General features: G+C 38.3%; 1 protein-coding gene across 6 annotated transcripts in view; it reads right to left on the reverse strand.

Annotated features, from left to right (window-relative positions):
• The window catches only part of ATXN7L1 (ataxin 7 like 1), a 111,139-nt gene that overhangs the window by 25,765 nt on the left and 58,568 nt on the right, over positions 1-26,806 (reverse strand). For 3 of the 6 annotated variants that reach the window (XM_038153010.1, XM_038153008.1, XM_038153009.1), the window contains one exon: positions 6,866-7,088. In XM_038153010.1, the coding sequence (XP_038008938.1) occupies positions 6,866-7,088 (223 nt within the window). Of the gene's footprint in view, positions 1-6,865; positions 7,089-12,930; positions 13,021-13,358; positions 13,495-22,717; positions 24,045-26,806 lie in introns of those variants that run through there. The other 3 variants (XM_038153011.1, XM_038153012.1, XM_038153013.1) reach the window with 3 other exon arrangements.

Below are 26,806 nucleotides of genomic sequence, written 5' to 3' on the forward strand. Positions count from 1 at the left end.
TAACATAGGAAAATGTACCAGCATTGATATAAACAATAAGTATACACAACTATGAAGAAGATTTAGACACCAAGACATCTTCTGGAGCTGAAATTAAATTATATAAAACCTTTATCTCCTGTGGTGCTATAAACATAGCAGTTAGTCAGAATACAGATGCAACTGCAGTAATGTGTAGAGCACTGGCCACTAATTAAGCAAAAAATGTACCTTATTCACAAGATCAGAAATGAATGCAAACATGTAGCTATGAAAGGGAGGATTTGATCCTCTCCTTTTTTAAACTGCTCTGAATTTATCAAATGGTAGGCAAAAATTGTAACACCTCAGCATAGGAATTATTTTGTTTTTGTCTTTAAACAGATGGCAATTACATTTTCTGAAAATAGGAGAATTTTACAGAAAGTAGTTCTACTATAAGTACACTATATAAAAACATATGAGCAAATCTTCATGCCCAGTTACTAAGAACTATCTTAATTCAAAATACTGATATTCAGTAAAAAAAATCAAGTGTATGATCTGGTTTAGTAGTGAAATATTGTTAATAAAAATGGACAGGGTTTCTCTGTTTTGCAGTGTTCAGAATCTCAGATTCTAGGGCACATATGGTTGGATCACTGTGATAATAAAAAATGCCCAGAGGAGGGAATATTTTTGCTTCATTTTCTTACAGATCAACAAGTCAACCTTCATTATGCATTTCATTGTAGTGTAGAAGAAAAAATAAAAATACTCCTGATGCTTTATGTTTTAGCTTTCATATTTTTTAGATTCTGTACTGCATTAGCAGTTCAGTGACTCTGAACTTCCTATCAAGCAATAGCAAGTTCTCTTCACAGTTCAGTTAGACAAAACAATCCTTTCCCAGCCTGAGAACCAAGGACACCATTGCAGCTTCAGGCCCAAAAATGATAAAAAACAGCAAAATGGGGAGAGCAATCTGGGGGGATGGGACTGCATAACCTGAAGCTGTAATTGGACAATGAACCCCAATATGTAAATGGACCAAAACTTCTAAAAGTGTGAAAACTCGTGACCAATTGTCCATCTTTGGTGCATCTTGGGCAGAGCCCCAGGCAGGCTCTAGTGCCACCCAAGGTGTATCCTTTGAAGGCCTTTTAATAAATACCTACTTTATTCTCTTAACTCTGCCTAGCCTCTTGAGGCATCACTCCAGTACCTGTGGGTATACACATTCTATAGGATTTCTGGTACTCTACAGTAAATTATTTATGATTTCAGAAGCTACAGATTATAATTTCTCTCTCTCTTTTGCTGCATTGAACACTGAGGACCTTTAGTTTAGTCTTAGCATAACATATAAAGAATAATTTATTACCAAATGGCAAATTGGAAGATCCACAGGACCAGTGACTGGAGTCAACTATTAAGGTGTTGAAAAGTAAATAAATCACAAATGTTTATATTTATATTTGATGGTTAGAAAGAATTCTTTTCCCAAACAGAATTTTTTGAGTAAAAAATTGAGGATTTATTTCAAAAGTTTGTTAGAAAAAGAAAACACAGGTTTTTAGTCTTATTTACTGTATTTTAAAAGGAGTTTTTGAACAACAATCTTGTTTAGATTTTTTTAAAGACAGCTGTTGAAAGGGACAATTAGAAAAAACAACATGCAACAAACACAAAAAGTGAGGAAAAAATCTATTCAGTAAAGACTTTTCTTGACAAAAGAAACTTTAGTAAGAACAGCAGTATCTACCTAATAGGCAATAAAAGTTAGTTCCAAAGCAAACACATCAGAAACATTAATTATTTCTTCTGCACTAAGAAAGAATTAGGATAACTCTCTCCAGTCAGATAAAAATGCTTTTTGATTCCTTCAGTAAGTGCAAAGTGCCAGCTGGAAAATAATGATTGATTTATTTCTTTTTACATAAGGGAATCTGCATAATGTGACAATGGGTTCCAAGAGCTGGAGCAATATTGGGTCTCAGCATATTAATTTCTAATTGAATCTTGGAATCTTTGAGAAGCTAGCTGAGTGCTGCTCTTTTATCCAGGCTGAAAACCCAAACCATAGTGTCTTGGAAGAAATATTGGAAAAGCTAATAAAAATAAACTGATAAACAATAAGTTGACATGGTTTTGCTGAGGATCAGATTCTGGCAAAGACATACGGTTTCACTTTTTGATTAAGTTACCAGTCAAGCTGACAAAGGTAACTATGAGAATGTTCCAGTTTTTGAAAGGCATTATAAAACACAAATAAGAATGATTTAAAAGCAAATGTTAAACAATATGAAATGCAAATCTAGTTTTTCTGAGATTTATGACTCATTTGGGGTGTTTTGCTAGGGGCATTTTTAGCCATCATTACCAAGTCTGACATGACCAAAAACTTCAGGGGACTTGAGAAATAAAGATAACATTGCTGGTGATAACATGTGCTGATGGAATCAGGATTGACTGGAACAAAATAATGAAGAGAGGAAGTTATAGAAAGCAGTATGGAGTGTTTGTTGAAGTTCATTAACTCAGAGATATTTTAATACAAATGAATGTAAAGTTACACATGAAATAACAAGCTGTTCAGTCTGCAGTGAAATACAGGGAAACAACACACTGGAAAACAGTGACACAAATATTTAGTGGTCACAATGAATAAGCAATATGGGGTTTTATTGTACTGTTGTGCTTATATCAGCAATGGGATATGGCAAGTAAGAAATAGTTTTCACATGTCCCTGGCTATGCTGTAATTGGAATATGGCTTCTAGTGTTGCTGACCAGTGGTACAATACCAATGCTGATGAATTAGAAAGGAACCAGTAAAGGCTCAAAAATGAGGACTACAAAAAGTGCGTGGTCATGACAGGTTCTAGAAGCTCATTCTCTTTTCAAATAAGGTAACATTTCCTTCTGTTTTCTCATGCTTTGTCAGGCAGTTGCACTAGATGGTCATTGTAGGTCCCTTCCAGCATGCAAGAAAAATAACTGTAGTATGTCACAACACTTTTCATACCTGTAGCTCCTCTTACTTCTGTTTTCCTTTCTCTTGGCTTTTAAAAATTATTTCTCCTTCCTATTATGTAATTTTGCTGGGTATATGTTTTGGTCATTTGTAACTATATTCATTCTAAAAGCTCAGCTACTCATTCAACTCTTCTAATTTGTGAGACAAGAAATTCACAAACATTTAAAAACATAAAACATTGCTCTGTTCTACATTGCTGGAATTGCCTCTACGATGTACAAAATGTTTGTGATTTAATGTTAGATTATATGATCCAAGTTAACCCTGCTGAATTTTGCTTCCATGATGCAATGGGAATATCCTTAAATCATAACTATCTTCACTTTCTCAGCCTCAGTATGAACAATCATATCTCCTTATAGAAATAAAGACCAAGAGATGATTAAAAAATACTTCGAAAAGTGACATTCTAAATTTTAAAGGATTGCCTAGAGGCATACCTTTGGGATCCTTTTTCTGTTTACAGAAAGAGTCAGTTTTCTCTGTATTGATGAAAATCACATCATTTCCATCTCATTTTTTTCATTTTCAGAACTTCTGGCCGGCTAAACTTTGTTGAGGGAGGCCAAGGAGATCTGCTTCAGCTGGTTTCTCAGTGCTAGCTTACTTCAACACTTTACCCCAATTTTATGCTGACTTAGGATCATGGATAGGTGGAAATGAACACCCTGCAGCGTCACAACACCTAAATACTCCATGGCAGCACCCAGAAGCTGTGCTGGGGCCCAGCAAGTGAAGCAGCATCCCTTGGGCAGGTCAGCAATGAGGAAGAGAGCTCCCCTCCTTTGGGAAGGTCAGCAATGAGGAAGAGAGCTCCTGGCTGCAGGAATGCCTTTTATAAAGGGTAAGCATCTGAGCTATGCTTACTAACTATGATCACTTCTCATTATTATTGTTATTTCTACCAATTCTTCGCCCTTTACTCTCCAGTTTCTACCCTTCTGCTATACCTCTTACCACCTTGACTGCAAGCTGCAGAAAATGATCGTTTGCTTTTATCTTGTGCACAGTGCAGTGGTGCTCCAGCTCTGCTCCATCTCTAAGCACTGCTGTATTAATAGCAACGATGGTAGAGACACAGGGGGAAAAAATCAGAACTGACAGATATTTCTGGATGATGTATTCACAATAATACTTTATATTCCAACTACAAGAAGGGAGGTATTAAAACTGCAGCTAAAAAACGAAACAGTTCCAGATCTTTTTTATCTGATCATTCCAATCACGATTTTTACAGCATTAGCCATGGAGCAACCAAAATCTCTGGAGCACACCTTAGAACAACACAGGACATGAACAAGAGAAAGAGCTACTTGGTCAATGGGTAAGATGATGCCTCAACCAAAACTATTACAAATTTAACAACAGAAGTTGAATCTACATGAAGGCAGGCCCAGCAACAGATCTACTGGGCTATGCTGCTGCAGAAGCCATTTCCAAAATTCTAATTGTAACAACTAAAATTGAAAGGAGATGCTGTACAAAACAATCAGGCAAGCCCAACAAAGGTTGTTCCAGGTCTGAAAAGCAATCACTAAAGTGATATAATTCCTGAAATAAGCTGATTTGACAACTGTCTGGAAGAACTTAGGTCAAATAAATGTTCGGTATGAGATTACAATGTAACAGACAAAAACACTGAAGACCTGGAAGCTTCTGAGGATGACAAACCACAACACACTTGGATGCACCATGAATCCTATTTGCATTTTTAAGATGAATGTTTCTGTGTCAATTGAGTATTTCTTTCTAAAAGCTAAGACAAGAAATTCTATGCCTTGTGCAGCAGCTGAATGGAAGACAGAATCTTAAAAAATAATAAATTTTATTAATAATTTTACCTTAAATCAGATCTGCTGAATATTTTCTAGTATTCTAAGTAAATATTATAATCCTCTAATGAAATAGGAACAAACACTTTCTTCTGTAACAGCACTCTATAACCTGTGATGATTAGCAGATCGATTTTATTCTTTAACAAGTCATGTAATCTAAGGCACTTAACACTATATTTTGCAAGAGAATTTCATTGATCTTCACTTCAGACTGTTTGTGATTTGCTATGTGGTAATTACAGTATCTTTCACTACTATATGCCTCATTTTTCCCCAAAACAAAACAAAACTGCAGTGTGATCTCCCAGCACGGCTGCAAGAATTATGTAATTCTTGGTAGAGCTACTGTCATATTCATTGCCAAACAATCAACAGAGCAGTCCAACACTTTAAAATGGTTAAATCTACCTTGTTAATAATCATCAGTAAATACTTAGGATGTTACCAATAAAGGGAAAAGGGATTGGTGGAAATGCTCAGTTATTTTGTTCCCTTCCAGCTTTTACTCACTGCCAGAACGACATCTGTTGCCAGAACGGAAGATATTGTTTATAGATTCAGTGAGTCTGCTGAAATGTGCCTATGTAAGTTGCTGTCTGTAACACGATGAGAAATAGGTTTATAGTCAATAGTGTTAATACCCTGAAGTCCCTTCTGATTTTCTTTTAATTAGACTTATAAAAGAATCCCCTCTTGTATAAAATTCCCCTCCAACATTCAGAAGAAAAAGTCACCATTCAGTCAATAATATTTGGTTTCAAGTAGTAAATGAGGTACTTACACACAGCCGAGACAGAGGCTATTCTGCTATTTTAGTTAACGTGTGAGTGTAAAGTCTAACCAATCAGATTTCCTATTTTCAGAATGTTATACCGCAATTGCCCACAATGCTCATTACACTTGAAAAGATGGTGGGTCCAGATTTATAGGAAGAATGTATTTTTCCAGGGCAAGGTAAATTCTACAGCTAGGCAGAAGCTGCTGTCTTTGAAGTCATGCCAACTTGTGCACATTTCAGGCAGAAACAAGAGCTATGCCTTTAACATAATCTGAGCTTATTCTTTGTCTCATGAGTGAATGGTTTGCATTAAATGATTTACTGTTTTAAGGAAGTTGTGTCCAGAAACCCTACCTAAAATCATGACCTTCTTATGCTAGGTATTACATACAAAAGGGAAGGGTCTATAAAGTAAGTAGATAAATCTTAAGAAAAAGGAAGTCTCACTATCTCAAATTTACAGACAGAGAACTGAAGCTGAAGAGACCAAGGCATAACAGAACCAGGAACTGAACCCAGATCTTAAGTCACCAACCTAATGGCCTAATCACAAAGCATCTTTCCTGTAGATAATGAAGACAAAACAGTTTCTTAAGGGATAAAATAGTGACCCAGTTCTGCTGTCATTTATATTTTTGCATCTCTGCTGCTATCATCACAGTCACGGGAGGATGGGCACGGCAGTTTCAAAGCCTGTATGTGTACATATATCACAGTACATGATGTAAGACACCCCCAAAATAGTGATTTTTACAGCCAGAATTTTCTTGTCATCTTATAAGGCATCAAACATTATCAAAACACAGAATGAACTCCAAAAGCAGCTGCTATTGAAGATAATTGACTATAACCAGTAAGTTTTCACGAACATCAGTTAAGCCAATTTTAAGAACTCTGCAAAAATGATCCTGTTAAACTGCTTAAAAGCACCAGTTCTAAGGGCTGATAGTGTAATGGAAGATGGACCTTAAAGATAGCAAACTGGGTCAATACCTCACTTGCTATATGCATCTTATAAAAACAAATTTGATGGAACATTGAAAAAGCAATTCAGTCCTTCTTGCACTTCCTACATTTAATTTTTTTTTCTTCATTAAAAAATATCCCACTTTCCCCCCCCTTAGAAATATAGAGGCTTAAACTGTAAACTTAGGTAAAATGAGAATTCGGATTTTTTCTTATGATTGTGATATACATGTAGAGAGAGCTATTTTGAACACCAACATCTTTGGTAACCATTATTTTGGTACTTACCATGGTTTATCCCGTGACACTTTTGAAGGAAAGACTGTGTGCTGTTTGCTACTGGAGGTAAGTAGATTGTCTTTGGGCGTTTTGAATGGCTTTGAGTTGCTGCTGACAGGGTTATGGCCGCTGATACAGGATTTCGGTTTCATCTGTATTAGGGATGTCCTGGAATTACAGGCTGGAGAAGCTGGAGAAGGGGAAGGTTTACACATTGAACTGTGTCTTCGTTCTGTAAGAGAAAAGGAATGACTTTTATAATATGTCATAGGCTAAAATTAAAAATACAAGTTGGGAAAGAGGAAATTGTTCTTCTCTATGTCAGTTACAATGATTTTCATCACTCCAAAGAACACCAGTTCATTACTGTTGTGAATGTAATCAAGCCAAATGATAATTAGACAAAATCAGCTTCAAAAAGTGCTATGAAAAAATGTTAAAAATAATAAAATAAATGGCAATAATCTATCAGAAAATTTGTATTTGGTGTCCCAAGTCTTTCATGCTAAGAAGAGAGGAGAGTATGGAAGAGCTAACACGACTCAGTAAAATGCTCTGTGACAGATATGCGATTGCTCCTAAAATGGTTTATGATGAATTCATCTGACCTGGTTATTGGGCAGTTTACTTTATGGCTATCTTGTTTCAATTTTAATGAGAAATTGTAGGAAAACAACAGGAAGACTGGAAAGTAGCAAAAGGTCTACTGCGCCCAGCCCTTCCAGAGAGGCAGGCTCTGCCTGGTTTGCCTGGTTATCTCCAAGCACTATTCAAGGTAAAAGTTTGGGGTTTTTTCCACACAGAGAAAATGGCATGTGTAAAAAACCCAGGAAGTTTATGTCTCAGTAACAAATGTGGCATCTGGAGGTCAGCACTGCTCACATTCACACCAGAGGCCTCTCAAGCACTGCAAAAAAGCAAGGCCTGGCTGATCCTGCACAAGACAGACAGGCTTCAGTGAAATTGTTTTGGTTGGGTCATTATTAGTATTTTTTTAAATATAAATATCCTATCCCTCATATTGTTAAGTAAAAAGACTGTTTTGGCCATTCTTTCCTTATTATATCTTTCTCCAGGGTAGAAGTGCCAGTGCTTGGCCAGCCGGCTGCATCAGTGCGCAGCAAACAACAGGCTTGTGCTGTGAACGCAGCACAACTACAAAATCCTACAAGAGACAGGAGCTGATCTCTGCTGTGAGATTTTTTGAGGGGTGCTGTAACTCTTGAACAGTCCTGTTGGCCCCATTTGTGAAGCACCCTTTCCCCAGCCCAGGGCTCCCTAGCCAAAGGCAGCAGCAAGTGGCATAGACGGACTGGGGCAAGAGGAATTTTCCGGTCAGCAGGGCCTGGCTCATTGGCACTGACTGCAGTCTGCTGGTGCCCAACACCAAGAGCCTGATCACAGAAGGGATCAGAAAGGTCCTCCCACAACCAACACAGTAATCAAATGCAGCAAGCAGCATGTAAGCATAGGCCGAGTACTTCAGACAAGCTGGAGTTTCTCATTCAACATGCAGCAATTTTTCCTTGTCTAAAGCCTTCAGCACTTCACTTGAAGAATCCAAGTGGGTGCTACTCTTTGAGCTTGACCACCATCACACAGCCAACCAAGAGCAGGTTAAGGAAGCATCAGTGACCTGCTAATACATGGGAAGGTTTTGTATTTTCATCATCAACCCTGCACTTGCTAGTTTGATATTTCAAGGACACCTAAGAAAAATTTTCCCACAGAGAATCAAAACATGACAATTTGTCTGGCATCCTCACGAGTAAAAACTTGCCAGTAGCAGAAGGATTCATCCATGATTAACTTGCAATATGCAAATACCTCAAGAACAAAGAGAAATGCTTAAAAAAATTCCAAAATGTTTCTATTAGATCTCAAATGACTGAATAAAGACATTTTTTATTTAAGATCAAGCATTTCCATATCTTCACATTCACAGCTTTAATCACCAATGCTGAAATTTCCTCCAGACTGACCTGCAACTGAAGAGCAAAATAATCTTAATTTTTTTTCAAATACAAAAGTATCTATCCTTAGTCCCAAAATGTCCCCTATCATTTGCCAGTTTTCACCCTACCACACACTTCAGTGTGCAGCCTCTGTTTTAAAACTCCTTTGCAGGATGTAGTGGATTTACATTCATTTCACCTCATATTTGTGGTAACACCTGTGTAAGCTACATATCTGATTCTGAAATGCACAGTTCCATTCACAAACTATTTATTTCATTAAATAATCATTATTGTTTCAAGATCTACCAACCTTCTCAGCACACATTTAATAAATTTTAAGTAGGCTAATCGAAATTTGAAACTTTCCCATTACTGGAGGACTGATGAAAAGGAAATGCTACGCTACCAACAAAATCAAGCTGTATATAAAGTAAAACTTGGAAGAAAATATGTTTTCCACACACATACTACATAAACTTAGGATTAATTACTCCAATTTTCAACACAGCTACTCGTTTTCTTAAGCCTGATAGCTTTCTAGTAGACTGCGTCATCAATATCAGCCCTATGGATATGGGGAATTTTTTAATAAGAGTAATATATTTCATTTGGAAATGAAATATATTACTCTAATTAAAATTAATCTTCTGGAAAAATGAATATTCAGGATACTGGTTGGCAGTCATTCCTGTGATCAGAACTGACTGCTAAAATTAGCATTTCCTTTTATGTCCCCAAGCTCCCCTTTTCCCCCAAAACATGGCTACAGAAAGTCTTCCACCTTTTAGACAGATTCCAATACACATTTGAGTATTATCAGCGTTACCCAGATTTTCTTCAAATTTCTTAGAATGGAAATGGAAACTGTGACCTCTGTAAAGTCATACAGGAGAAGGAATGTAAATAGCCAGTGCCACACAACCACAGGTGTTCTGAGACATTGCTTGGACAGGTAAAATCTGCGCATTTCCTCACCAAAGTTAATGTCACTTCAATGTCAGCAGAGGAAGATGGCAGCAACACCTTGCAGGTATGGCACAGTGGAGAGCTGGAAGAGTAATTCCCTCCAAAGGGGCATAAGCTCCTGAGCAGGGGAAGCACGCTTGCAAGAGGCTGTATTTGACAAAGGTGTGAATTCTCAGACAAATCTCAGTGGTGAGAGCATAAATTGTAACTAAATATTGGGGTATATTCCTTCTCAAGAACTATCAAGCTGCCTCTCAGTTCTTTGTTCCTTATAATGGATGTAGTAGTCAATCACCCTTAGACACTGGTAATATGTTTCAGAGAAATAATGGGAATATATGACAAAAAAAGGCCGTCAGCAGAATCAACTGCTTAAGCCAGGGTGGTGGTGGCCTCCTCTGTCAAATTGACTTTTGTGGTCAAATCTGTTTTAAAATTTTTTTACTAATTTTTCTGTTCCTATTTTACATATGTACAAGGAATGACACACAATGTCCAAATCTACTATTATACAGCCTATGCAATAAATTAATGTGTGAATAAAAGACATTTGCACATCAAATAGTTGTGATAAAATTAAATATTCACATACTAACATATTCAGGAGACAATCAGCTATCTGCGTAACACTTTCTACGCTCATTTGCAGTTCATATGTAGACAGATTAGATGTAGTAAAGCAGGTGAACTGGTATTCACACAGCTGTGGACATGGCTGTTCCTGTTCACGAACACCTGTGATACAGCCAGTGGACATTGATGAAACTAAAGAAGAATGAAAGTTTGTGCCCCTAGAAATGATTAAATGCAGCAAGGCAACTAGAAAACCAGTTATCATCCCTGATAAGATATCTAAATTCCATACACTTTTAGATAGCCTAAATTCTGTAAACTTTTCAGCAATACTATGAATACGTGCTCCAGTTTAAAAGATAATTTTTCTGATTAATTTAAATACTTCCAAATGAATGCTTACATTCCCCATAAATAACAACACATATTCTGTTTTGTTTCTGAATACCAAGTGCTGTCAAATCCAAGAGCACAGGAGAGCAATCAAAGTTACAATCCTCTTTACCACATTAATCTTTCTGCAACCTCTCAGCTGTCTCAGCGCAGCCACTGCTAGCAAGGGACAAGCAACATGTGACTTCGCCTGTCAAACAGTTAGCGTATTAATGGCATTAATCTCAGAAGAAAGTTTAACACTCTCACTGAATTACCTCACTTTCTATAGAATCAATTTCAGATCAATAGCTTCTACTTTTTCTATTCTGCAGCAAGTGTCTGAAAGCCCGGCGCTCCATATAGTTCTAAGGTACACTGCAAAACTCTGCATCAGTAGCATTGCAAATGATCTTAAACTATTCCAGGAGATTCTCCATGTCCTATGGAAACATGGATTTAGTCCAACTTTCTCAGCCAAATCTGAATTGTTTGTAGATGTGAAGTCCTTATGTTGTTGGAGACCTAACAGTCCGTGAATCTCCAGAGCTTCTCTCCTATGCCCTTATACTCCATTTTTAATCCTCCTTCCTGCCTCCTGCACAATGCAACGCCCTGCCTTTCCCCAGATCTCTGCTGCAGCTGCCAAAGTCCTCCAGGTCTGCCTTTAAATCTGTAATTCCACTGGATCCTCTCTGATGGGTCACCAGGGAATACTAGCAGCTGTTTTGCAGGAAACGCCACATCTTCTAATCATAAGCAAAAAAAGCAAAGCAATAGAGGGGCAACACGAGCTCCAGAGCCACAAGCACAGCATGTGGGAAAATGAGGCAAACCACATTCTGAGTAGAAAGTCTCTTTTCAAATTTTTGCCTTGACTCTTATACGCAAGATCAAGCAATCAGCACACAGCAAACCTTACAACGACACTACAGCAAATATGATGCCCATAAAACATGTCAAACATTGCAGTTTCCTACCAAAAAAGATCTTTATGTGATCCTGAAACTGCAGATTATCTCTTATCTGGACTGGAAACAAAAACTCATTTCTTAGTATATCCCACTGGCATCCACATTCTCTCCCAACATATGCTACTCAAAATTGATCAAATCAAGTGAAAAGTTTTTGCCCAGTTAGTGCCTTCTCCATCAATATGACAGACAATCATGGAAGAAAAATGTTAGGATATAATTTGAGCATAAAGAAAGATATGTCTTTCATCTTTCAGTGCTTTTTCTTCAGATACTTGAAACAAAAAAGGAAAAAAAAAACCCTTTATGTTGTCAGAAGACAGTCACTAAAACTTTGTCAGCACAAGTCATTTTGAAACATTACTCTTGTTCAGCATGATCTGACTTCCTGTGTACAAGAGGCCTAAAGTAAAAACCAATTTTAGATTGACTGATGAATAACTCAGAGACCCAGTGTTATGGATTATAGCTTGGTATTACACTTGGTAAAAACAAACAAAATGTAATTGCCAAAACTCTGAAAGGTAAGAAAGTTATTTACTGCTAGTAAACATTTATAGAATAATAAAACTTCTTTTTAAGCTTGTATTCACCACAACACTTGAGTTCACAGTCCTTTTACTTGGAATAGCATAAAGTAACTGATCCAACTGCCCTTAACACAATATGAATATTGCTACTCCCCATTTACAGTATTTAAGCAGATAGTAATGAAATTTAGTATCTCATAGTCTTGTTGATGAAGATGTTACTCATGGTAACTCATACACCGCCTAAGCACAAATTACAGTTTTTCTATTTACATTATATCCTGAGGTGCTTTGTTGCACAGCCTTTCACTGTGCAAAGTTGAGCAATGCATACTTACAATTTCAATAAACGGTAAATGAAACCTACCACCTTGTACTGATCCCAGTTCAAAGTTTGCAAATGTACTTGGCATTAATCCTAATAAAACCAAAACAGAAAAAAACCCCACACATGCCCGAAAAGCAACAGCCAGCAACCAGAAAATGAACAGCCTAGACTCTTGCAGAAATGTGTCATCTTGCAGGAACTGGCAGCTGGTTCATAACAAGAATTCATAAACACCTTGTAAGCACTTTCATTTTGCAGCCACAGTCTGAAAAAACACTAGCAAAACTCTGTACGTGAGGTTAAACAAAAATAAAATTGTATTTGATGTTAGCAAACTACAGCATAATGTTGCAAGATTGAAGGATAACTTTACCAGCTTTTTTGACAAAACACTATTCCAAGTCCAGCTGAAAAAGTTTGGAAATAATATCCGCAAACCGTTCCACCCTTCTTGCACTGCGCACTGGAAAGGAAACAGCACAGTCGGTTTCATTTTGATACTTCTTGTAAACTGACAAAGGAAATAAACTGCCAGCTCCAACCCCCGGACTGCTCTGCTGCATAAAACACTGCTCAACAATCACAAGCTTCATTCCAGGTCAAATGACATAATTGGGAAATTATCAAGTGCTAAAATAACCACCGTTCTGCTGGTGTTTATTTACAATAAACACAAGCTTCGCTTTCTGACAGAAACCCACTGAAACGATTCTCCATTTCACAAAGTCTACAAGTGAGTAGGATCAGCAAAATTATGCAAAACATCCTGCTAGAAGAAGAAATGTAAACTGAGCCACTTACAGAGAGGAGCAGGCTGCCAACTTAATCTGATTCTACGACGACTGTAAACATGTACTTTTGGAACGTGAAGCGATTCACATTGCCACAGATGCCGTCAGAGAAACACAGCAACGTGATTAGGTATTCTGCACACGGGGAAAATCCGGCAGATGACCTGCCGCAGCAAACACCAGATCTCTGCTCGCACACACCAACTGTTTTGACTACAGGCACTTGTTAAGCACCAAGTTTCGGTCCTACCAGTTGGACACCAGAACTGAACCTGTGCCAAGAACAACATGAGCTGAAAACGGCTGCAGGGGCTTTTTTCCCTTTTTCTTTTTTTCTTTCTTTTTTTTTTTTTTTTTTTTAATAATTGTTGATACAACTCAAGTAACTGCAGAAATGAACCAAAATGCAAAATTAAAAGCAGCAAAACCCACAAGTGTATATTTAGAAGAGGACACTGAATTTTTACTTCCTTGATCCAGGAAAGAAGGAGAGTGTTTGTGTATAACACAGTAGGATGAACCTGAGTTTTCCTGGAAATTCTTTAATTTATGGAATAACCTGGCATTTGTCAGGATAATTATAAAACACATGAGAAATAATCTCTAGACTATCACTATTTTACATTTACGTGGCCAAATATCTTACAAATGGCAAAATTCCATAAAGAGCCACACACAGCACTTCCTAGAACACTATCATTCCTCACGAGTAAAAAGCATGAAAAGAAAGAAGGGTCAAATGGAACTCCAAAAAATGCTTCAAATAGTGAAATTAATTATCCTAAATGTAAACTGAAGCTTCTGGGTACTTGCCTCTTGCCTACTTCTTTTGTAAGGATTCTGAGATATAAATATGAAGCTCGAAGGTATCACTGAAGTATCAGACAGACAGGAGCACAACAGAAGTGTGAATACCCTGCCCTGGTGACAGTGTCAGTCTTCACATCATTGAGCAGGAAGACCTAGATTTAACTGTAGTGTCAAGGTCTGTTTCTACAGCTATAAAAGGGGATATTAATGATTTAGAGTATTAACTTGATTAAAAAAGGAATTGAAGACTTAAGTAGGAATTCATCCCTCCTGTAATGACACAATTCTACACGTGTAACTAGCATTTGCCACCTGACACATTGCTACTGCAGAAAAAAATGACAATTTTCAACTCTATATTTCTCAACTCAGCAAGGCCAAAAATCCCCAGGCAAAAATGAAGTAACGGAGCAAGCGAATCTTGGGTACACACTTTTCTGAGTGACAGCCTACCAAAGAAAAGCAAGGAAAGCTTATGCACAGAAATTTTACATTCTGCTGGAGGAGATGCACAGTTAAGTCCAATGTGAAACGAGAGTCTGAGCTAAATACCACCTCAAATCTTGTGTCCAGCACCACAAGGACAGCCCTCACCATCCTTTTGCACTGGTATCTTACTACCTGCTGACCCACATTCCCACTGTTTTTGTACTCAGAGGATGGAAATGCATTATCAGCCCTAAACTTAGGACAGATGTATCAGGTGAAATGCTAAAATATTTCTATCAATCAAGCCACAGTACTCACAAAGGTAAATACTGCCAACAAATCAGAATTTTGTGAGTGATTTTATATGTGAAGAGAAATCTTTTATTTGGCTAAATGTACAAATTTATAAACAAATAATCTATTCATTTATTCAAACACCCGACTTAAATAATTACACTCCAGATTGTTGCAAAATAGAGGAAAATTTAGTATTGTCATCCTCTCATGCTTTGTACCATGTAATAGACCTGTTCCCTCAGGCAGATCTTTCACATTCAAGGTCATCCAATAACACATATTTTTATTCATTTATACTTATGAGGTAAAATATTTCACTCTATCTCTATTTCCCTCTTTACTTATTTCCCTTAGCTATATTTACATAACAATAACAAAATAATTTATGTACCTTATTGCTTTAAGAACGAATTAAATGTTTCCCCTCATCTGCCATAAACCAGAAATGTTTAATGTTTCTTTAATGTTTCACTTAATCCAAAAATATATAATGTCATTCCTTTTTACTGTTAGAAAAGATAAGCTATTGCAGAGTGAGATGGGACCACTGAAGTGGTTTGGAAAAAAACAATGCTCTACTATGACTCCGAGAAAACTGGTTATTATTTTTAGGTGACATATTCTTCATCTGGCTCTGTGAAAAACATGACACCAGATTTTATTCAATATCAAGATCACATATCATTATCTCATTTTATCATTCCATACAAATAACTTCTAGAGAAATAGTAACTTCACTGAAATTAGGCCAAAAAAACCATCTTTGCAGGACTTGCATATAAGCTGTTGTTTAAACCTTCTGGCTTTTTCTGTTACTTGGGATCCAAACTCAGCACCTGGTGAATCAATCTATTTCTTAAGCGGTTTTTTAAGCACAGAAATAATGGATTTTTTTTTCTAGAAATTCGCAGGTTTGAATGGTAAATTGCTCCATCTCTGTTACCCTGAGCTTCTTTGTCCCCCAGCAGCCCCATCATTTCATCCTGTATCCACAGTCTTTGTCCCTCTCCCCAAGGGACAAGCTCTGGTCTGCAGGTAGACATGTGCCAGCTGTCAGTGCAAGCTGCAAATGTGCTACTACTGCATGGAATACTGTTCTCTGGGCCACATTATTTAAGCTATCTCCTCACACTTGCTGATTTTCACAAGACTGCTGAAACTTTGGATTTTTGAACCAAATCAGCAAAGAGTTAAAAATTCTCAGACAAAATAGAAAATAAATACAATCACATAAGGTTTATTACTATTATTGTTTTTATTACTAGTAACATTATTACAATAATTATAATATTTTAGGAAATCCAAGCTAAAATCTACATATGATGTTTTTTACTTGGTTTTCTGTTTGCCACTCCTCATGGGTATTCCAAGGCATCAAATTAATTCCCTTGGAATATTCTGACATAATTTCAAAATCCAGGTAACCATACAGATCTGCCTAGCTAGGGACACTTGCTTTGTTTTGAAAATTGAATGAGCCTACATTTAAGTTTCAATTGGCTTTATCAAAACCTGCTACAAAAGCAGCATAACTGTCAGTTCAGAGTATTTCCTCAATCCAGACATTTTAGATAAATCAGTTCACTCATCTTTCAAGCACATTATTTGCCAGAGGTAAGAAAATCTATTATTTAGAATGCTGCATGAATAACCACAAGTGATAACCCCTTAATACACAGCCTCCAAAATGAATGTGGAAAAAACAACTCCTGAAGAGGTCACTTGTTCATGTTTCCCTCATTACATACAATAGCTCTTACAAACAAAAAACCAAACTCTTAACCTTCTACAGAATAAAACTCAAGAGACAACACTGAAAAACATACCCAAATACAAAAGTGGGTTTGTAAGGCATTTTTAATCTGTTCTTCTCTCTTTAAAAAACTCTTTAGTTCCGTATTTACATACAGTTTCTTGATTCTAAATTTGGTTTTCACTTTAACTTGCATCATTTATGACTTCTAACTGTGCAAACTAAAGAAACTCAGACCTAACTGCACATGAATGAAATAAATGCAAATTAACCTCTGAGAGTGCAAGTGACAACTATTTCATATTCTGTCTCTTCATGCACCTCTTGACTACTCATCACTGCAATGAACTTCTCATAATACTAATTACTTCTTCTGGATAAACTATTTCTCCATTCATAATTTAACAAATTTCCATTCATTGTTTGTGATGAGAGTTTTTCATGTGTGCTATACCTATATATATATAAGATTTTTTTCTCTGACAGGTATTTGCTCAGTTTTTTTCAAGTTGGGTTTTCCAAAGTTTGTTGAAGCATGGTCAGTGTTTCAGATGCTGTGTAAAGAAAGGTATTTTCCAAGGCCACACAGCCATTAGAGTGCAGATCTCAATTTAAAGCATTCCAAGTTTATTCACCCACTGACGTTGCTTCTGTTTTAGAATAATATGGCAGGAATGACACAGGGAGAAGAGACAGGTGATTTCCAGTGCAAGTATCCACCAAGGTGCAAGAATTGCTGTGACACCACAGCTGTGCAATTCTGCTTTCCCTTCTCCCACTTCCAATGCCCTGAATAAACTGTGCGGGTGGCTCTAACTTTCCATGGACTGCTCAGAAGCACATACATACCATATTTTGGAAAAACTTTTGGAAAAAAAAAAAAAAAGTAGGTGCTCACCAGCTGAAGACACAGGATATTTTTCCTATTAGGCATCCTAATTACTTTCTATAAGCTAATAGAAAAACAATCTTATTAAAGCAAGGCATAGCTCAACTCAGAACAATTCTTGTGAGCTTTAACACAGACAGTAAGTAAACAAACCAAGATGATAAGAAGTTCAACTTGAAGCAAGTCCATACAAATAAACCAGTTTTACCTGAAGACATTTAACTGTTATATGAGTAAAAGGATGTCTCTGAGAAGAAGCATGCAATAACTATCTTTCCAAGGTATCAAATATTTCATGTGTGTCAGTCATTTTTGGTTTAAACCCCAAGAGTCAATTGGAGCATATGTAAAACATTAGGATGATTATTTCCTACTAGGACTTAGCTCACTTTTTATAGTGCTAGAACCTGGTTTCACCATGCTTGGTGTAACATTTCACTTCAGGTGGGAAGATATGAATAGGACACATGTTTGCCAAGACATGAGAGTAACCCTTGCTCAGCCAAGAAATGACTACAGAGAGTAAGCTTGGAAGCTAACAGGAAGAAGAGAAAACAATTTTAAGACAAGGATTTCAAAGTGGTTATTTATAGAGTCAACACTCAATTATCCATGGTCAGATTATCTGTACCAGAGATGCAGAAACAAATCAGCTCCAGCTGGGCTCATTAGCAGAGGTGCAGCTCGGTGCAAATGTCCCTACACTTCTAGGGACATTGTGGGTTTAAAAATTACACAGCATCTTTTTTTCAGCATAGGACTGAAGTCTTTTTTCCAATCTACAGTGAGTCACTTAGGTTGTTTCTGTACAGCACTTCCCAAGGCAAGAGCACTGGGGAAAATGGCAAAGGCTCCAGACAAAGCCACTGCCTGGCAGTGTTACCCCCATGCTCTGGGTCCCAAGAAACTTTATGAACTCAGGCACAGCGTCAAGCCCGAGCTGGCTGTGTGCATTCCTACATTCTGTGTCAGGGCTGCGGCCTCCGGCAGGGAGCTGGGTGCAGACAAGTACCAGATACTTGTGACAAGGCAGGAGCCAGGCACCAGCCAGCATGGCAAACAGCAGGCACCTCAAATACAGCTGGGGTGGCCTCTGTGCAGAGGGACTGAGCTGTGAGATCCCTTGAGATTACAATTTAAACTTAAGTAATTTAAAACAGATATTCTAAATGAGGGAAAAATTAAACAAGTACTTTTCTAACTTCAAGAAAAACACAGCCACAGCAATATCAATCCAGCTTGAAGCTGTTTTCCTGCCCACAATGCCAAAAATGTAATTGACAGTGAAATACAAAGGTAGACATAAAAAAGGGAAGGAAATGGAAAAAATCCAACATGACATTTCTTACCTACCAATTGCTTCCTCTGAATCAGACTATCTGTGTTCTTGCTCAAGGACTGAAACCTTTCTCCATCTGTCAGGAGACAGCAAACTCCAGAAGAGACTACAATCTTCTGGAAGTTGTCCCTTCTCATCAAATTCATGTTCTATACTTCAAAGAAATCCTACTGTTTAGAGATAATAAAAGATACTTCTAAATAGGAAGAATTTGAGATTCAATTTGTTTTTTTCCAGCAATGGGAGTCACTTAACCAAAGAGACAGGGAAAGGACAACAAGCAGGATACTGGCATGATAAATCTCAGCTATAATCAACTGACTCCAGCTTGATTACAGAGGAGGAACTAAACTCTGTATTTGGCAAATGGATCACAGAGCAAGCCTTTTCTAAAGCTTTTTGCTGAGTCTGACAATTGTTAGCTAGACGGTACAGCAGATTTAACCAGCAATGGCTAACAAGTGAACCAAAACTAACCATGCCTGAGCTGTCATCCCTGGGATTTGCCTACTGTATCTAAGTACTGAGAGAAAAAGGTTTATTTACACTGAACTGCTCAAGTAGTTTCAAATGATAGCTAGACACAGAGGATCACTGAGTGCAGGATGAGACAGAAGAAGAGGGTTATCTAGCCCATCAGAAGATCATTATAACACTTGAGGAAATCTCTAGGTCCTAAATCTACAACATTATTACCCCCCTTTCTTTTCTCCATCCTTGTCCCAAACTCATTGACTTTCTAAGTTGCTTAAGGTCTGAAAAAAAGTAATTCAAGGGAAAAAAAAAGTTCAAAAGCACATTCACTATGATAGATATTACTTATAAGTGAACTCTGGCAGTTATTTCTCCTTACATTTCAGATCCCTAAATGCCTACTGCATAAAAAGTGATAACAGTGGCAGTTACAAAAGGTCTGCTGTCTGCCTTTGCTGTTTTGCCTAAGGACATGAGGTCTATCCTCAGTATTAGGGACTAACATATTTTGGAAGGTGTAACATTTAGCAAACAAAACCAGAGAACAGATCTTCTGCTGTACAGTATTTGCAAGTCTCGTATATGGTATTTATCTTGGAATATGCACTAATGAGGACAGCAGCACAACCGCTACAAGGGAAAAGACTCAATTACTGTAAACAACTGGGAACAAAAGACTGTTAAACATTCAACAATCACATCAACAGAAGGTTTAGAAGTCTTTACCTCTTGTTTACTGTAACAAGATTAGGCCAAGGCTTCCCTCTGCCTCTTAGCCTCATCAAACTAAGGAAGACCATAACAACAAAACCACAGCACTAACTCACTCATTCACTGAAAAAACTCACTGCCCTGCTCAAAGTATTGGAAAGATACCAAAGCATCGGGGGCTACTGCCACAGTAAAAGTCAGCCTGTAACCTCCAGCTAATCGGCTGCACATCTGTCAAGCACATACATGCGAACCACACTTACATAAACTTTCTGCTCCCTTACTGCTCCTCCCATTCCAAGATATCAATTCTAGCCAAGAATTTGATTAGCAACAGACTATGAAACACTTTCAGAGAACATCAGAGGTGGCACTTACAAAAGGACAGTGAACTTTTATGGCCTGAAGGCCCCAGAGCAAAGTGTGGCAGCTGGCATCAAGGGTTGCATGTTACAGCTGCAGTCGTACCATGAATCAAAAGGAGATGCAATTTCTTTTTCTGCTCTTCTTCCCTTTCAAAACATTCCTGGCACACCTTTGGCTTCAATCTGGTATTAATCCATGGTTGAATTACAGTGTATGGATGGCAACTGAGCACATTGTATAACACAACCTTGAGTCTTTTAGCATTTGCTTCCTAGAATAGACTGCTCTCGCCCTGCAAGTACAGTGTGTATTGTTGTCTCCAGATGTAGCCTCATAGAGTCAATATACTGAAAAAGGCCTGCTGAACCCTTTTTCATAAGCAATCTTGATTCATCCTTTATCAGAGACCTCTCTCTTGTTAGTAATTTTATGCCAGTTTAGGAGTTACAATTATTAGATACTCTCCCACCCCTTCCTGGCTAACTGTAAAATTATTAAACATCAGAGTTACATGGACTACTTTTGTAGGACTTCTGCTTCCTCTTTATAATTACCTGTAAAAATATGGTACATAGTGAGTTTTAAACAAATCATTCTATGCTGGTTTTGTATTTTAATTAAATATAAAGCAACGCTAGGTAGATACCTCGGGACATTTCTCACTTTACAGAAATCAGAGCTCATTTAACAGCCATAGTATTTCACAGACTTAGATAAACACCTCTATCAGATAACACTGGTTTCAAGTAAACAAGTAGGTTTTATTTTTTCCCTGAAAAGTCTAATGAAGTTTTCTAGTGTCACTTAGATTCATAACTATTTAGAAAAATGTAATAGAGATATAGAACTTTCTGTTTTTCTCCTTTTAAGTTCATTAGAACAAATAGAGGGAGAACGTAATCCATGCACACAGCGAGTAATCCAGCTGTAATTCATACCACAGCATAGCAGAGGTAAAGCGGTAATGCCAACACTAAACCTGATACTATTTAGCTCTTAAAGCTTGCAGGTAATCCCTCTCTTTCCAAGAACTGCACACTGAGAGAAATCAGATATATTTAAAGAATAATTCAGTATCATGGAAGTTTTAAATAAAATTTAATTTTTTCAAATGAAATAATTTAAATTGAGCTTAGACATCTAGAGCCATATTGAGGCTCCCAAAAGCAAAAACTCAGCAACTGCCTTGTTCCTCATTTAAAAAGCTCTATGGAATACATATAAAACATGGCATAAAAAAGTTGACAGCTGCCAATGCAAGAGTCAGCAGTTCCCCACTGGCATATTTTGTTTAAACTACTTTGGTACCACTGTCATGTTGTTAACCAAGTTTTAAAAAAAATTAAAGTTAAAAAAAAACCTCTCAATGAGTTACATATTTCTAAAATACTACCCATTACCAATGTAATCATAATTTGCATTATTTTAACCGCATTGCCACATGTGAAATATACCCAAAAAATAGCAAAACAAAACACAGAACATACAAACACATACTTAAGGGAGAAATCAAGGTGACTTCTTGAAAATATGGGTCTTGCTAAGTTTCTAGTTACCTGCATGCATTTCTCTTTAATCTTTCTGAGGCTGCAGCAAATGGAGCTTAGTGTCTGCTCTCAAGCTAAAAATCTTAGCAATAATTTGTGTAGATTTGTGCAGATAAAAATAAAAATCATGGACTATATTAGATTCCAAGACTGTAAGCAACATGAACTATCGTATCTGCACAACAGCATGCTGATATAGTTGGGAAAAAAAGCAAAAATAATCACAGTACAGATAACCAAGGGTCAAAGTTCTGGTTATGCATGAAGTTTCAGTATTGGCACTTCCTGTTCTGAGTCTAAAATACTCATAATTAAATCTATTTTCTCCTTCTTTGCTAAAGTAACCAACTGCTATTCTCTCCTCTCCTTCATATATCTACACCTGATTTGCTCACTTACACTCCTGTGAGCCATGAGGCCAGTTTTAAAAGGTGTTCGGTGCCCAGGAGGCATTGGCACGCTCAGTGCCGCAGGCCAGGGCTGCGCTCAGGCTTCCTGCACACGGCTGAGCGCAGGGGCACCGTCCCGGCGCGGGGCTGGGTGCCAGCCTCGCACCCTCGGCTACTTCGGACACCGGCAGCCCTTCAACACGTGTCACCTCCCCCCGCACGGCGCAGGTATGTAAGGCTGTGGGTGTTTTTCTCCAGCGACAGCTGTGTCCTACAACCTCGTGCGGCTCCTGCACCGGGTTTCTCACGCCGCTCGAGCACAGCAGCAACAAAGCAAGGCAGCATCTGCAGCGACCCTCACTCACATTCCGCCCGCCGCTGCACGGCCCACCGGCAGCACCTTCCCCGGCGCGCTGACAGCTTCGCCTGCGGGGCTCCGGGCCGTCCTTCGGCGGGGGCCGCCGGGCCGCAGGCGCCGTCAGCGGCCGGGAGGCTGCCGGGAGCGGAGGGCCGGGAGGAGGCGAGCAGCGAGCCGGGAGGGGGAGAGCGGCGGGCCCGGAGCTCCCCCTCCCGGACCCGCCGCCGCCATCCGTCCTTCTGCTCCGTACCGTCCCTGTTCACGCCACGAGCAGGGAAAGCGCCAACAGCGAAAGGTCAGGATCAGCAGAGTTAAATGCAAAACTCGTTTCACACGATTTTTCTCCTGCAAACTCGTCAAACCTCTAATTTAGTTTTGGAAGGCTTAGGGAAAGTCAGTCCTTCGATCAACAGTGCCACAGCTTCAGCCACTGCTGGCAAGGATACACATACTGTCCACATTAACTCCAAATTCAGGTTCTGAACTCTGCACAATAATATATGGAAACTGGTAATAAAAAACTAAGCTTCTGAGGATCTGATTATCTTTGATTTTTACACATTGGAGTACAAGCAGACCAAGCAGATTAAGATCCTGTTACAGTCAGCTGCTGGATAAACATAAAGGTCTTTATCACCTATTTTTCTTCTTACAAGTACTCCATACTCACAAGTATGCAGATATCAGAGCTATGGTGTCACCACCCAAAATAAAAAGTTCAGTCAACAAGCTGAGCTTTGCTGTGGCACAGCTCTGCATGTTAAAGCATCCCTGTGCCAAACCCTCAGCCAGCTGACTGCTGCTGGAAATGGTGAGTTCCCCATTAACCAGAAATACTTCCTTTGGCATAATTCTCAAGATTTGGAATGGCAGTATGTTTAATGTTTAATGATACCACTACAAGTAATTTGTTTCAACTATATTTAAATAGGCAGCCATTCAGCTCTTCTCATATACATGCAACTCCTCTTGCAGCCAAGGAGTTGCTGGCTTGTCCACTCAACCCAGCCAAACCCAGCAATTTGCAGCAGACCAGCACGGGACCTCAGTTTAAACGCAAATTTATTCTCACAGCTGTGCCCAACATGAAACATACCAACAAATGCTAGCTCACACTGCAAAGCATTTTACAATGTTTCAGGATTAAATTCCATATATTTGAACACATACATGGAATGGTGTTCCCCAGGAAATTGAGCTAGAAGTTGTTCTCTGGAGTGCTGCACTCCCTGGCTGCGCACCCTCCTCACTATGCAGGGATCCCAGCGGGGTGGGAGCACGAATGGCCCCAATTTATTCAGGTTTCTATCTTAATCACAGATTATTTTGCCTGAGGCATTGGAAGAAGATGGGGAGTGTAAAAACAGAACCACAACTCTCAAAGATGACTTACAGTAAGTAAGCTCTTCAGAGGGCAGTGTGGGTCCTTCTGGCAGTGATTTCAATTGGACAGAAGACAGAACTGGATTCAAAATATCCTGACCCACTGGACCCAAAGACGGAGCCCAGAAATTTAGTAAACAGATCTTTGAAGGTGCATAACCAGTTGTTTTGTGGCTTTGTTTGGTTGCTTTGTTTTTCTTTAATTTGAACATGGGACTTGTAGTAAAAAATAAACCACGATATTTTTGAGGCATAAGCCTAGCTAAACAAAATAGCCCTGAATGCTTCTGGGATTCCTGTTTAGGAAATCATTCACTGCAGGTGTACATGCCTCACAAAAGAGGCAATCACTGAAGCCAAGGAATAATGAGACACAATAAAATATGGAAGTATAAATAAGCAGAAGAAGCAATAATAGGTATAGAAATAACAGGCAAGTAATATCAACATGCAAATAAATAAGACAAATAGGTACAATGTTTAAAACTGACTGTGGAAAAAAGCCAGCAAAAATGTATGCTTGTAAACAGTTCCAGCTAAGCTGAGAAACAGAAGGTTGAAAGGAACTAGTGGTTGTGTGGTATGCCTCCATCATTTTATGAGGAGGACATTACACACTGCTAATACCTATTTGTATATCTCAGATTCGTGCCTGTGGAGCAGCTGTCAAAGCATGTTGTAACACATAATCCTGGGGATCCACGGGGCTGCAAGGCTGCTGCAAAGTGAATGGTGATTGCTGCCCCACGTCAGCTTGTGATAAAGGTCATATCAGAAGTCCTGAACGGCCAGTAAGGCATTGAGTGATCATGAATATTTAGAGTATAACACAGGGTAGCATTAAGGGAGAGGTAACTTCCATAAAGAAGCAAAACAACGCATCAGAATTTGGAGGGGGCAGGTGGGTAATATGCATAGTAACCATATAAACAATCGAGCAGAAATAAATTCAAAGCAATGCTTTCACTATCGGAAAACAAAAATACATCTTCTGAAAACCAAGGCTGATGTTAGCTTTTGTTTGAAACAAAATCAGGATCTTGACAGGTTGTTGTGCCTTAATATTTGGCATCTCGAGTGATCCAGCAATAAATTACCTAAACCAAATGTTTCAGCAAGTGATAACTAATGCTTTAGTTTTCAATCTGAAATGGGAAATTTATCAGCAATATTAAGACACATATTTAAATAGGAAAGGATTCTACGGTTGAGCTGAAGACCACAGACATTCATTTTATAGATTATCTTCTGTAAATAATTATATTTATACAATGTGATACTAGCAGAGACTGTGCTAATTGACAGACAAGTTCTACATTTAATCATATTGAGAAAATAGTGCACAGGAAATAATTATTTTCTAGCTCTAGAATCTCACTACAGAAGTTTCTGCACAGAACCCAAAATGTGCAGAAAAGCTAAGAACAAAACTAATCAATAGTTAAAAGAACTATTCATTGTAGGTAATATGGGGGAAAGGATTTTTTTTTTTGTGAGGGATCACTTTCTTTACTCATCTTGCAAGCTTTAATTAAGGGGCTATGAAATAAGGAGTAGCTAAGAATGATTCTTTTGTAACCTGTTTTCAGGCTATAAATGTATTTCTGGTTATAGTAATACTACATAAAAAACCATTAATAAGACCGCCTACTTACCAAAGCCTAGATATAGACATTAACTTGCCTGATGTGAGCATGAAGTTAGGATATCAGGGTGTATTTAAGCTTATCTTAAAAAGAAGACATCTAATATCTGTAGTTAGATTTGGACTGATGAAATTGGGTTTGTGTCTATTGAAGAAAAAAAGTGATATGCTAGTAGCACTTTATGGTGACTCTTATGCTGTGCATCAGAATACTCCCATAGAATTTTCCACATGAGGCCCAAAATTTAAATATTAAGTGCTTTCCTGATGGACACTGGCATTATCAGACAGCTTGCACATTTAAGCTACTTGAACCCAGGAACATTTCTTAGTACCCAGCACACAGAGACTGCCTAGTCTGGAATGTGTACTGGGACTAAAACTTTAAAATCCAGAAACAAGAGTCCAATCTGTTGGGAGTGCACATGTTTCTTGCTAAAGCTGTGTGAGCCTAAAACAGTGCTAAAATTAATTTTGTTTCCTTGTACCGCTAGGTAGGTCAACATGCAGAATTTTTTTCCCACCTAGAAACAAAACAAGGCTACAGCTTTGGCAATTCAGCACCAGCAAAACCAGAAGAGACTTCAGGCAAAAAACTTTAACCCGGTAAAACACTAGCACATATATTTGAGTAGCAGCTGGATGAAGTGTTTTGGGTTTTTCTGTATCTGTATGTTAATCTCACTCCGAACCCCAAATCAGGTTTCTTATGTTTCAGTGCCATGGATATTTCAGTGCCAAAGGACAGAAGAGGGGTGTTAGAGAAATGCAAGTCAGAGTGCTTGAGAAAGCCAAAATTGTACTGATTTTGCATGTGGAGATTATTTCAGAAGAATCTCTGAACCTCTCGCTGATAATTTCTGCAGGCATCTTAACTTAACCACATTTAGCAGAAAAGAAGACAGAGGACCCAGATCTCTATGAATTCCAATTACCCTGACTCAACTCCTCCAACAAATCAAGCATCTGATCCATTTTCAGAACCACACTCTACAAAGCTGTGTTTGTGGCCTATAAGACAATCCTTTGACTCTTAAAGCATTACAGACCTTCGTAAACAAATCAAAC

The sequence above is a fragment of the Motacilla alba genome, chromosome 1A (genome assembly GCF_015832195.1).
Source record: "Motacilla alba alba isolate MOTALB_02 chromosome 1A, Motacilla_alba_V1.0_pri, whole genome shotgun sequence".
NCBI lineage: Eukaryota > Metazoa > Chordata > Aves > Passeriformes > Motacillidae > Motacilla > Motacilla alba.